The 14,009-nt window shown below is 44.6% G+C and overlaps 1 protein-coding gene across 3 annotated transcripts in view; it reads left to right on the forward strand.

The window, feature by feature from the left end:
• Nucleotides 1-14,009, forward strand: part of C2cd3 (C2 domain containing 3 centriole elongation regulator) — a 137,572-nt gene that overhangs the window by 106,502 nt on the left and 17,061 nt on the right. For 2 of the 3 annotated variants that reach the window (XM_008852708.3, XM_029555885.1), the window contains exons 27-31: nucleotides 861-1,066; nucleotides 2,374-2,507; nucleotides 3,784-3,945; nucleotides 6,697-6,917; nucleotides 7,946-8,900. In XM_008852708.3, the coding sequence (XP_008850930.1) occupies nucleotides 861-1,066; nucleotides 2,374-2,507; nucleotides 3,784-3,945; nucleotides 6,697-6,917; nucleotides 7,946-8,900 (1,678 nt within the window). Of the gene's footprint in view, nucleotides 1-860; nucleotides 1,067-2,373; nucleotides 2,508-3,783; nucleotides 3,946-4,461; nucleotides 4,880-6,696; nucleotides 6,918-7,945; nucleotides 8,901-14,009 lie in introns of those variants that run through there. The other variant, XM_029555886.1, reaches the window with a different exon arrangement.

The following is a 14,009-nucleotide window of genomic DNA, read 5'->3' on the forward strand; positions in this document are numbered from 1 at the left end:
CCCTATAACTTATTTAGTTGGTTCTTAATTAACTATAACACATATCTATGCCTTAGAAAACTGGAAAATGCAGACAGCTATAAATAGAAAAGCCCAAATTTCCCATAATCCCATAATTTCAAAGATTATGCGCGCGTGCGCGCGCGCGCGCACACACACACACACACACACACACACAGAGCTGAGAAAAATCACTGAGGCATGATGGACTATGGAAAAGAAGTACTGGGCTTTAGGAATGTTTTTCTTGTTGACTGTATCAAAATGAAAAAGTGCAACTGTGCTAGCTTCTCCCTGCCATACAGAGAGGGCTTGCTAGATTGCATGCCTAGCATACATGAAGCCCTGGGTTCTGTCCCCAGCACCACAAACAATATCGTGGCACATGTGCTGGATTTCCAGCACAGACCTGTAACCCTAGCATTCACAAGTGGAGGTAGAAAGATGAGTATCTTTGGCTACAAAGCAAGTTAAAGGCCAGCCTGAGATACACAAAGCCGTGTCTCAAAAAAGAAAGGGTTAGGGTTAGGGTTAGGTTGAACATGGTGCCATACACCTTTAATCCCAGCACGCAGGAGGCAGAGGCAGGCAGATCTCTGTGAGTTCAAGGCCAGCCTGGTCTACATAGCTAGTTCAGGCCAGCTGGAGCTACAGGGAGACCCTGACTCAAGAAGACCAAAAAAAAAAAAAAGCAGAAAAGGACTTCCTAACAGGCTCTGGCTCCCAGTTCTCGGCCTCATTGTCAGTCTTGTTCAGTGACTCCAGGCATCTGAAGCAGCTTCTCTGTAAGCAGTGTCTGATCTCAATGGATGGACATGCCCAGCCAGGCTACCCAGGCTTTCTCTTCTCTCCCCTCACAGATGAGGAGAGGGTGATTGGCTTCGCCTCAGTGGACCTCTCCCCACTGCTCTCTGGCTTTCAGTTTATCTGTGGCTGGTACAATATTATGGACTTCAGTGGAGAGTGCCAGGGACAGATAAAAGTTGCTGTGTCCCCTTTGGAGAGTCTGATGCACTTGAAAGAAGAAAAACAAGCAAGACGTGGAGCGGAGACCCCAGGATCACTGGTAAGGTTCCTGGTTCACATCTAAGAAGTAAGGTTTCTACTGAGCAAAACCTGTAAGAAGATCCTTTATATTCTTTGATGCTTCCAGCTTCCAGCCCATTTTATTATATATTTGTGTCTTAAAATAACCTCCTGATTTGAATGTGGAGGGACAAAAGAAAAGGGGGTTTTCCAGACTGTCCCAGAGAAGGGAGCTGTATTGTAGTACTGGTTTTTATTTATCTCACACATTTGCCTAGCACAGCTTGGGAATCAGTAAATACTAAGGGAGGGAATTCCTGAGGAAAGGTCCAGGAGTTCATGGTTCCTTTGGAAGAAGGTCATTTCTTCAGATCAGTTCTGATAGTCGTGAGACAAGCACAGCCCACTTATCCTTACATGTAAATGGAAGATCATGTCCAGCCAAGAATCCGTAAGCTACCTAAAAGAACAAGAGCATGAAACAATTCTATTACTTCATCAGGTAATTATAAAGTTTAAGTGAGAAAAAGTAGAAATTGCTAATCACAGTGTTCAACATAGAGAAAGTACTCAATAAATTATATTGAGCACTTTATTTTTTTTTAAGTGTAGAAGCAAGGCAGAGTTTATTACAAGATAAAGTAGATACACTCAAGGATGCGGGGAACTGGACACAGGTCCTCTGCAAAAGCATCCAGTGCTTTTTTTGTTAGAAGAAGCATTTCATTACTGCTTTAACATATTCAGTAACAATTTCCAGAGTGAGGATACATCTCTTTCAAAAGTGGCTGTAAATTTTTAGGTTCACAGTTGAATTAATACAGTTATACAATACTGAACTCAGTATAAACCCCGTAAGACATAAAATTGAATGAGTTTTTACCCTTTAAAGAAGATCACCATTTCATTTTAAAATATACTGTTTCCTACTTTTTTTTGTCTCTTTGAGACAGGGTCTCCTTGTAGCCCCAGCTGTCCTGGAACTCACTATGTAGTCCAGGCTGGCCTTGAACTCACAAAGATCCGCCTGCCTCTGCCTCCCAAGTGCTGGGATTAAAGGCATGCGCCACCACACCCAGCCCATTTCCTACATTTTTAATGCTACTAACTTTTGGTCTTTTTGAAACAGGGTCTCCCTGTAGCCCCAGCTGGCCTGGCACTGGCTGTGTAGACCAGGCTGGCCTCAAACTCGCAGAGATCCACCTGCCTTTGCCTCCCAAGTGCTGGGATTAAAAGCATGCGCCACCATGCCCGGCTTATACTGAGTGCATTTTATAAATTGATATACTGCTTTGTTCCAAAAGGACTGTTGGTAACCAGTGTACCTTTTTCTCATTGCTTCCTCAGATACCAATGTTCAACTCCTTTTCCTTCCCTCCCTCTAATATGTGTGCCACATTGCCCAGTCCCATTGCAAGACACGCCCAAGATCAGCTTGCTCACACTTCTTCAAAGGAGCTTGATTTCTCCTCTCCTGGAAGGTAATTTTTGATGGGGTCAGTGAAAGGGAGTATATGAGCTGCCTTGTCATGCCTCTTACCTTTGTTAGAGGAAGAAACTGGAGACAAAGAAAATACTATGTTGACTTCACACACAGGCACACGTGCACACACCCCCACCAGTTTTCAAGATCTATGGAAATAATTTTATAAGATTGAAGCTAGAACTTTTACTGCCATCAGAAGAACCATCTCACTGAAAGAAACATTCATCTTTTGTCCTTAGAGCCCTTTAACCTTATGTGAAAATACATCATCTTTTGCCTCCCAGAGCTATGTGCCAAGTTGCTATTTAAATTATCATTGGCTTGGGGCTGGAGAGATGGCTTGGTGGTTGAGAGAACTGACTGCTCTTGCAGAGGACCCAAGTTCGATTCCCAGCACCCACATGGCGGCTATGAACTGTCCTTAACTCCAGTTCCAGGGGAATCCAAAGCCCTCTTCTGACCTCCATGGCATTGCACAACACGGGTGCACTCACATACATGCAGGCAATACACTCATACACATAAAAGAAAAATAATAAATAAAATATTTTAAATTTTTTTAAAAATCATTAGCTCAGGAGCTGGGAATGTAGCTCAGTTGGTAGAGTGCTTGCCTAGTATGCACAAAGCCCTGTGTTCAATCCCCAACACCACATAAATCAGGTGTTGTGCTTCATGCTTATAATTCCAGACATAGTGATTTTGAAACCAACCTGGGCTACATGAAATGCTGTCTAAAAAAAATAAAAATAAATTTAGCCGGGCGTGGTGGCACACACCTTTAATCCCAGCACTCGGGAGGCAGAGGCAGGCGGATCTTTGTGAGTTCAAGGCCAGCCTGGTCTACATTGTGAGTTCCAGGACAACTGGGGCTACAGGAAGACCCTGTCTCAAAAAGACAAAAAATAAAAAATAACCAGAGTTAGGAAGAAATAGTGGTGGTGAAATAGATTAATATTTGCTGAATGTTTGCAGCAAGGCCTGACATTATAATAAAGACCCTTATGTATTGCTGTTGCTACTGTTATTTCAGACCTATGTTTTAAAAAAATTACTCAGGCTTTAATGTGGAGAATAGAAGAAAGTGGTTTATGTAAGACTGAGGGCTTATTTAGGAAACGTGTGTAATCCGAGCAAGAGTTGAGGAAGCCAGAACTGGTTGCGGTGGTAGGGGTAGCTTTAGAGTGCTATCTCAGAAAGTGGCTTGGTTGTACACTAGAAGTTTCCTCCTTGGTTGGGGATTTACTTGGCTACTAATTTTCTCTTAACAGAAGCAGTACTATAAGAAGCCAGGCATTCCGCCACAAGGAGCATGTGCAGAATATCCGCCGGTTTCATGAATTCCTGCAGCAGGGAGAGGCGGTCTCTACATATGATGAGAAACCGACCACAGTGCCATTGTCCTCCCACACCTCCATTCTGACTTCTCTCAGGTGAGGACTTGCCCCTGTGGAGCACAGGGTGAATGAACAATGGCAACATCGAATACAGCATTTCCATCTGATACCCTGGCTCTGGAATGTTCTGTGGGGGGATCTCATGCACTTTGGATCTTCACAGGTGAATCTGTCAATTTAAGACTTTTTACTCCTTTAGAGGGCTCTATTACTAACCTACCTATAAACACAGGAACTTTACCTTCTTCGTTAGAACTTACTAATAACCACACTCACACCTTAAAGCTTTACATCTTTACAATTTGCAAAGTCACATTCTGTCCCTGCCTTTATCTTCACAACCATTTCCTTATTCCAGAGCAGTATCTCACCTGTTACCATTTCCCTGTCCTTCTGTTGGTTTATTTAGCAAAGAATCACTGTAAGATTGAAATATAATAGATCAGCAAGATCAGCTCCAAGGTTATCTAGTAAGAAGTATGGTATGGTGAGAAGGATTTGATTTCAGAATTCAATAGGTTTGACCTCTTTCCCTGGTTCTGCCATTCCCAGTGCAGGAGTGGCTATGTTGCCAGATAACTACAATTCGGGGAAGGAAGAACTGCAGATATCCTGTCCAGAAGTAGACAGAGGAATGAGTAATTCAGAATGTTACACATGGAAAGATTTAAAGAAGTCACATTTTAACTGGGCTTTGAAAGACAAGGTCAATAAATATGAAGGATAGTCTGTGCAGAAGGAATATTGTGAAACCCCAGAGGCATGGAACAAGGCAAGTGTGGAGAAATACTGACTGAACCGTTCAGAACAAGCTAAGCTTAAAATGCAAGGGGCAAGCCAACAAGATGGCTCAGTGGGTAGAGGCACTTCCATGCAGACCTGATGACCTGAGTTTGACACCAGTATCTCACAAGGTGGCAGGAAAGAACCAACTCCCAAGTGTTGTCCTCCAACACAACACAACACAACACACACACATAAATAAATAAATAAATAAATAAATAAATAAATAAATAAATAAATAAATAAATAAATATTTTAAATGGAAGGAACAGAGCAAGCTCTGTAGGTGTTAGATCATGAAGGGCTTTGGATGGGCTAAAGCCCATGTAGAACAAGTATTCATAAACCTAATGAAAAAGTACAGTGTGATATCAACAAATTGATATGCTATGATTCCATATCCATATAGAATCCATATATCTCTCAAAACCATAGAGTTTGCTTATTTTCTCAGGCTGTGCCAAATTCACTTTTGCTTGCATGTTCCTGCTGCAGGTGTTTAGGATATAGACACCTGGATGATGTGGTAGACACCACTGTTATTTGATAGACTATATCCTGTAGTGTCAGCTTTGTCCTCTCCTTTCATTTGGCTTTGACTCTGACATGTAGACCATTCCTAACAACAGGATAGAAAGACTTCCGCTTACCTCCCACACATTCAGTGTCTGGGCTGCAAATCTGACCAGGCATGTTGAGAGGGAATTGAAATACCTGCTATATCATCTTCTAGACCCAGATGCTTGTGGCTAATTAGGGAAAATGAACTAACAAATACTGGAAAAGTGAGTGACAATTTAAGACTGAAGGTCAGGTACCCAAGCTGAGAGAAAAGGAATTTAAAGGGTGACCCAGTGATTTAGAGTCATAGACTTTGAAAAGAAAAAAAAAAAAGGGAGCTGCAACCTCAAAGAGTTGGAAAGAAGAGATAGCATAGGGAGTAGCTGGAGCTCAGGCTTCATCTTCAGCAGAGGTGGGAGAAGGGCGAGGCTCACCTGGGACAGAGCTCATCTAACATCCTAGAAAAAAGTCCCAAAATCCAAATTCTCATATACCGTTTCTTATCCGGTATTTAAGGCAAATCACTTAAATTCTGTGAACCCAAATGCTTGCAAAGTGATAATTACTTATTTCAAGTGGTTGGCTGAGAATTGCCAAGATAGTGAATTTGAAAATATAAAATCCTACACAAGTGGAGGGTGGTGTGATTCCTCATCGGAGAGTGGTAAGAATGAATGTGGATCCATTACAGCTGTTTAGGGAGATTTTCATAAGTCACTTACTCATTCAGCAGTCATTTGCTTCGTGCCAGGCATGATGCTGGGTATGGTAGTGTAAAGAAATCAGAGAGTTCACAGTGCATGAGGGGGAATAGATATGAAATAAACAGTAAAGTGCTTGAGAAATACAGTAAGAACTATGGAGCACAGAGAATCCCAGAGCCAACCTGAGGATCAAGGAAAACTGATTAATCAAGAACGATTATGAGATAACAGAGCAATGTTAGCCTGGAGTAAGGGGAGAACTGGCATGATGGTCAAGAGCGATTCTGTGTGTATCGGGTGTAATAGCATGTTCCTGTAATCTCAACGCTCCAGAGGCTAAGACAGAAGGAGAGCAAGTTCCAGGCCAATCAGCAGAGGAACCCCTTTAGCCAGACAGAGGGGACAAAGTTGTACTTGGCAACGGGATTATAGTCAGAGGGATGAAAGGTGAATGATGGGTTAAGAGGTGGCGGGTTCTATTTGTTACTAGGTCAAGTGAGAGGTATTAAAGTTCTGCCTCAAGTGTTGTATAAAGATTCTGTAACCAGCCATATGCCTTTGATCCCAGCACTCAGGAGGCAGAGGCAGGTGGATCTCTGTGAGTTCAAGGCAAGCCTGGTCTACATAACCAGTTCCAGGACAGCTAGGGCTGCAGGGAGACTCTTTCTCAAAAAAGATTCTTGTAACTGCTATGAATGACCCTTTTGTTATCCAACGCCCCCCCCCCTTTTTTCCCCAGGAAGAATCTGAGTGAGCTAGATCAGATCCAGCACTACTTCAGCCAGAAGCTCAGCAAGCCGTTCCTGCCCTTCAGCTCTCATAGTCCTCCTATCATTTCGAAGCACCAGGAGAGCCATAGGGACCTTAAGGGCTCAGGATCCAGCAACCTCGACCCTGAGGGCCAGTGCATCCTGGAAAAATCCAGTAACCTGGTATTGCAAGTCAGCTCCTTAATCTCAGGTAGGACTCAAGGCTTTTTTGGTTGATCAGTTATGATCACTAGATGCCAATTTCAAAACCATCTTAGTCTGCCCTCAGATAAGCCTCTGTGACATGTAGAAACAATAGCATTCACATCTTTTGTTGCTGTTGCCATCTTCCTTTTAGAGGAAAGGACATAGTGGTGAGGCACAGGAGCATGTGGCAATGGGCAGGGGACCCAGGTTCCTGTGAGTTTCTGACACTGATGTGCACTGTTCCTGGGCATATTCTTTCCTTTCTTGAGCTTTCATTCCCCCATCCAAAAAAGAGAAACATGGATTAGATAAATGGATCCTAGCAGTTCTTGAACTTGTATCACTGTCTTTCCAGAAAAAAATCAGCTGCAAGCATATTTCAAATTCTCGTTCCCACAGCTCAGAAGTCTATAGGGTTTTTCATTTAGTTAGCTGATTTTGAGACAGAGTCTCTCTGTTCAAGTTGTCCTCAAACTCAGTGATGTTCCTACCTTAACCTCCCCCCAAGTGCTAGAAGAGAGAGAGAGAGAGAGAGAGAGAGAGAGAGAGAGAGAGAGAGAGAGTGAGTGTGAGTCACTGTGTAGCCCTGGCTGTCTTGGAACTCGCTAAGTAGACCAGACTGGCCTTGAACTCACAGAGATCTGCCTGCCTCTGCCTCCCGAGTGCTGGGATTAAAGGTGTGCGTCACCACGCCTGGCCCTCATTTTGGTTTTTAATATAGGTAATTACTGAAGTAAATGGAAGCATGAACTTGCCGGTCGGGACTCCCAGCTCCTGAGAATTCCTGAGCATGAGCATTTCCACGGGTGTATCCACAACTATAAATAGATTAGATTTTGGTCCTCTAATATTAGAATAAAGTACTAGAAATTGTATTGCTGTGAATATAGTTTCACTGACTTTTGGGTGAATTAACTAATATTTGTTCAAAATCTGATTACAAGGATACTTGTGAAGTTAGAGGCTGGTGTGGGAACTTTGAGTGCTTTGTAGCCCTTGCTCTATAGTAAGAGTGTATCTGTTGCTATTCAGATCTGCAGACTATCACCAGAGAGTCTCAAGCAGCTTTGACTTCTCACCAAGCCAGGAGTAGAAGCAGAGAGGTCATCACCCTCCCAGATGCTCAGGACACTGAGGCTGTGCAAGACCAAAGCCCCACTCCAGTGGAGTCATTGGCAAGAGCAGTAGAGGCGAGCACAAATTCCCCACCTCCCCCTGTTCTTGAAAAGACTTCAAGTGGAGGACGAGTGTTCCATGAGTCCCTGGGGCATACAGTACCCGTCACAAAGATGCAGAGCAGTGATGACACTGAGGCAGGCCCAGCCTACAGTGATGAAGACTATGAAGAAGACATCATTGAGCCCAGGACCCTAAATGAAATCACCACTGTGACAGACAGAACTAGCCCCTGGTCCAGTTTCATGTCAGACACAAGTGAAATCATCAGCCCTCAGCCCAATGAGGTACAAAGGGAAGGCCCCATCTGTCCTCCAGGGCCTTTCACCAGAGAGAAGCTCGAGGTCAGAAGTAGCTTTCTCTCCAGCCCACAAAAGGAAGTGAACGCCCACTTGCCTGGGCAGGGCTCTCCTAGCCAAAGTATTGCTTGTGAGGGTGGAGCCTCTAATTCTGGGGTTAGAGAGCCCACCTCAACACACTCAGGAGCTCAACAAAACAATGTTTTTGTTGATAAGCCACAGCTTATCCCACACCTAACACACTCAGGAGCTCAACAGAGCAATGCTTTTGTTGAATGGAGCTCACTACAGGCAGATCAGGACAAGAAGGTCATGCCAGAGGTCCAGGCTGAGAGTGAAGCTTCCTCTAGTGAGCTCAGTGACTCTGCTGATTGCTTTGAGATGCTCTCTTTACACCTTCCGTCGCAAAGCAAAAAGGAAAACCTCAAAGAGCCACCCAGAAACTCCCCTGCCATCAGGCAGAAGCAGGTGACAACTGTATCAGAGGTGTCCACAAGGCAGAACCTCCTTCTGTATCCTTTGGTGTTTCCCACAGGTGGTCCCTTAGGTGGCCATCTCCATCCATCTCCAGGCACTTCAGATGCTGGTGTTAGGCTGGCTGAGTGCAAATATGTACAGAGGCCTGTAGGACATGGGAAGGCACTTCCTTCAGAAGGCTCCCCTGCAGGACTGGTGCTGTAGGTATATCACTGAAGTCAGATCTGGTAGCCCATGCCTATAATCCCAGCATTTGGGAGGCTGGGCAGGAGGTTTGCAAATTCTCCTAGGTCAGTCTAGGCTACATAATGAGACCTTGTCTTAAAAAAAAATATCTACTTTAGCTGGGCATGGTGGCATACACCTTTAATCCCAGCACTCAGGAGGCAGAGGCAGGCAGATCTCTGAGTTTGAGCCCCGCCTGGTCTACAGAGCGAGTTCCAGGCCAGCTGGGGCTATAGGGAGACCCTGTCTGAAAAAGACCAAAAAAATAATTAATAAATAAATAAATAAATAAATCTATTAATACCAGGTCCTTGAAATATACACATCGAACTGGGTTTAGGAGTGGTAGCCCATTTGTAAACTGGCCTCCCTGATGTATCTAGTTCATGTACTCACAGTTTAGTACCTGAAGGCAAGGCTCAAGATTTTAGTTGAAACAAAAGGAGAGGTTGGAACTAGGGCTATCATTCTTCAGTAGAGTCCTTGCCTAGCCTTGGGTTATATCTCCAGTACCACCAAAAGAAAAAGAAGAAAAAAGAAGAGGGTGAGGGGGGAACATTACCATTGATTGGCACTTACATATGTAGACACTTCACAAATCTTTTTTTCAGCATTTCTATCTCTTTATTACTTTTTTTTTTTTTTTTTTTTTTTTTTTTTGGTCTTTTTGAGACAGGATCTCCTGGAACTCACTATGTAGACCAGGCTGGCCTCGAACTCAAAGATCCACCTGCCTCTGCCTCCCAAGTGTTGGGACTACAGGTGTGCGCCACCACACCCAGCTATTACAAATTTTTTTTTAGTCCTCACCACAAGTCTCTTAGGTAAGTATCATGTATTCTGTATGTGAGCAAACACAGTGACTTCTAATATTAACTTTTTTTTTTAAGTGATGATGGAAACTGGTTGGAATGGCCCATACCTTTAATTCCAGCACTTGGGAGGCAGTAGTAGGCAGAGCTCTCTGAGTTCGAGGCCAGCCTGGTCTACATAGTTACTTCCAGGCCAACCAGGGCTACATAATGAGACTCTGTCTCAAAAACAACAAAAAGTAATGGAACTAAAAAGTGGCCATCAGCCAGACATGATGGCACACAGCTTCAAACTCGGCACTAGGGAGGCAGGAGTAAGTGGATCTCTGTGAGACTGAGGCCAGCTTGGTCTATATAGTGAGTTCTAGACCACCTGGGGCTACAGGGAGACCCTGTCTCAAAAAAACAAACAAGAGGCTGGAGAGATGGTTCATCAGTTAAGAACACTAGGTGCTCTTCCAGAGGACCCAAGTTTGATTCCCAGCACTCACATGGCAGCTAACAATTATCTGGAACTGCAGTTCCAGGGAATCCAATGCCCTCTTCTGTCCTCTGTGAGCTTTGCACGGCATGGGTGCTTGTCTAGGCTCCCAAAATGGCACTATTTATGAAAGAAGCGGCACCCGATACTCCCACTCCTCTCCTTTGAAACACAGGCTGGCATGTTACAGGGAAAGTAAACCCCTTAACACCATCTCCAACCTGCACATCTGCACCTAACCAGCAGATCTATGATATCCCCTGGTGTCCCAGCAGCAAGCAGGGGTCATTGCACAGCTGACAGGCAAAGCAGCTGCTTTACTGACATGAGAGCTTTCTCTACTAAAGTCAGGGAGCCCTAACTTCTCCTCCAGGCCCAACGTCTTATTACTGGTATGAATACAGGTGTAGGTAGTCCTTCTAAGCCTATTGCTTAGCCCAGATGGAGGACATAATCCCCTACCCATCAGACTCACAGCTCCTCAGGACAAAGGCCTTGTCTTTTTCTATGTTCCCCTCACCTGGCAGTACAGAGTAGAAATCAGTACATATGGAGTAAACTGAACTGTCACATTCTCATGAGAGTATTGAGAAAAAAATCACAGGGTAGGAACATTCATATATATGTGTCATTAATGTGTGTGTGTGAATGTGGTGTATTCGTGTGTGCATGGTCATGTGTAGGTGCCCATGTGTATGCACATGTATGCATGTGCACCGCACAAGTATGCTGGTACATGTAGAGGCTCGAGGTTGACATATGTCTTCCTCTATTGTTCTTCACCTTAATTTTTGAAACACGGTCTCTTGCTGAACCTGGAGCTCATCGATTCAACAAGATTAGCTGGCCAGTGAGCTCCTGAGATCCTCCTGTCTCTGCCAACTCAGTACTAGCATTACAAGCATGTGCCACTGTGCTCGGCTTTTTACATGGGTGCTGGGGATCCAAACGCAGGTCCTGCATGGCAAGCACTTTACCAACTGTGCCGTCTTCCCAGCCATCATCTCCCCATCCCCCCACCCCCGCTGCCACACACGTGTGATTCTTGAAAAACCTAAGGATAGGAAGATCAGGAAAAGCCTCACATGGCTGGGGCTAGACCCTCCTAGCAGACCACCTCTGGGTAAAGTTCTCCCCAGCCTTACATATCTTGCCCGTGGCCTCGCTGTCGTCATAGTCCATATAAGTGTGCTTAGATTATGATGAGTGAAAGAGCTGCCCCATGTGCCAGGCCCTCAGGCTGCTTGAGATCAGGCCTGGTGCTGAGTTCTAAAGACAGATTTTAATCAGGCTTTACCTCAGGTTCTCATTATCTGGTAAGAGTCAGCCAGATAAGTAGGTGTTTCAAGTGCTTGGGCAAGACATGGCAGCAAAAAGAGGGAGCTGCCATACTTGTGCTCAGAAGTATCAGACCTTAAAGAATAGGCATGCTAGTGTGGTATGCCTGGAATTCCAGCAGTCAGAGGGGTAGAGCAGTCAGGAGATCAGGGCTAGCCTGGGCAAAATACTATCTCAAAAAAAAAAAAAGAGCCCAAATGGAAGACAAAAAAGAAAGATTATATCAGGAGACTAGAAGCAAGGAGAGCACTCAGGAAACTTGTACTAGAAAGAAATATGGATCATCTAGCCCAAAGTGTAGAGTGCTATAAGGAAGAAAAGAAAGAGACAGATCTCCGGATCAATTAGAAGGCTGGGGGTGAGGGGGACATATGAAGTATAGCTACAGTTTGTCCCAAGTTACTAGGTTAGCAGTGTAATTTGCTACTTGGGTAATAGCACATAGAAAATTGCTTGAAGAAAGATGAAGATTTCAATTTTGGTCCCATGCCTGTGGGACATCCAAAAGGAAATACAGGCCTGCAGTTCAGGCACAGGATCAAGGCGGGCATCTCTGGAACAATGAGGACAGCCAGATGAGATGAGCAGAGCCGCTGGGGAGGCAGTGTACAAGCAGAGGCTGCAGAGTTTCAGGTCCTGCTCAGCAGTCTGAAGGAAGGATGAGTCCAGTAGAGGTGGCTGGCACATGATAGCATTAGGAAGGACCTTGCAGTGGCAGGACAGAAACATACCTTATCAGCTAAGGGAACTAGTGGTGAGGGCAGCTGCAGTGGGCACCTTCCTATCCCCTATAAGCTGGGGCAATGAGTAGCAGAGGTGCTATATCAAGACCATTCTAAGCACTTGTCCTATATAAACGCTAATCCTCCACACTGATCACTAAGTGGTAACTAGAAGGAAATCTAAGGTGGGTTAGGAAGAGGTAGTGTTAGTCTTTTCCTAAATATAGAAAACTTTTACACTTCCATAAACTGAGGAGAAAGAACCTTAAAGTTGGAGAGCTGCCCCATTTGTACAGGACCCAAAAAGCAGGCAGGAGGTGACAGGCTAAGGAGAGCGTCTGTGTTAAGCTTCATCTCTGATACCTCCCAGTGATGCTATTCCTTCCCTAGAGTGTAGCTGACTGTCAGGGCCCCACAACAGTAAGAGCAGCGGAGCCTCACCTACAGTTCTGGGAAAGGCTTGGGTCAAAAGGTTCTATCCCTTCAGGACCTCCACTATACCCCCACCTCTCTTTAGAAAAATCAGAGACTTGTGCATGTGTGTGTTTCATTCATTCAGGAAGTATTTATACTCTGTCCCAGGCACTGTACTAGGTAGGAACTTAGCTATGAAAAGGGCAGATCATTTCTCTCCTTTGGGAGCTCAGTCTGTCATGAAGAAAAATAAAATAAAAGTGGAAAACCAAGTAAATAAATTTAAGTCAGGACCATACTTAGCTACTTTTAAAACAAAAACAAATCAGCACCTCAACAGTCCCTCCATCTCCCTCAAAATTGAGCCAAACTGAATCAATGCTTTGATTCAACAAATGTCTGTAGAACAGCGTGGTCTGAGGATCATCTGAAGAGGATACAGAGAAGTCCAAGCTGAAGTTCATGCCTTTTAGATCTCACATTCTGACTGGGTAGACCAGCTAGGCCATGGCTTGTTGGTGCTTCTCCAGCTCTGTTTTTTGAAGCTCTGTGCAGAGAGCAGCCAGTAGGCAGGTCTTGTTCAGTACCAGTTACCTCCATCCTGTCAAAGGTACTCCTAGAGCCACCTTTCCACTCTCCCTGTATGACCTCCATCGCTTTCAGTCAGCAGGCCCTCAGCCAGAAGTGAACAATTACCCTACCAGGCTTGTTCCAGCTATAGGAAGGTATGAGGTAGCTAAAGGAAACCATACTCCGATGTTGAGGGTCTTAAGGAATGTTAAGGGAGAGCTGGAGACCTGCCACAGCCGTTAAAGGCTCAGGCTCACAATCAAAAAGACAGGAATATTGAGGGAGACAAATGAAAGTCACTTCAAACTAAATTATTAAGCATTCTGTGTTGCAGACTGTGCTCTCAAAAGTGAGGAGACCGGGCATGATGGTACATGCCTTTAATCCCAGCACTAGGGATGCAGAGGCAGATGGATCTCTCTGAGTTCAAGGCCAGCCTGGTCTGTGTAGAGAGTTCTAGGCCAGCTGGGGCTACAAGGAGACCCTGTCTCAAAAAGACCACAAAAAGAAAGAAAGAAAGAAAGAAAGAGAGAGAGAGAGAGAGAGAGAGAGAGGGAGGGAGGGAGGAAGGAAGGAAGGAAG

This window comes from Nannospalax galili, unplaced genomic scaffold (assembly GCF_000622305.1).
Source record: "Nannospalax galili isolate Female #2095 unplaced genomic scaffold, S.galili_v1.0 scaffold686, whole genome shotgun sequence".
Classification (NCBI taxonomy): domain Eukaryota; kingdom Metazoa; phylum Chordata; class Mammalia; order Rodentia; family Spalacidae; genus Nannospalax; species Nannospalax galili.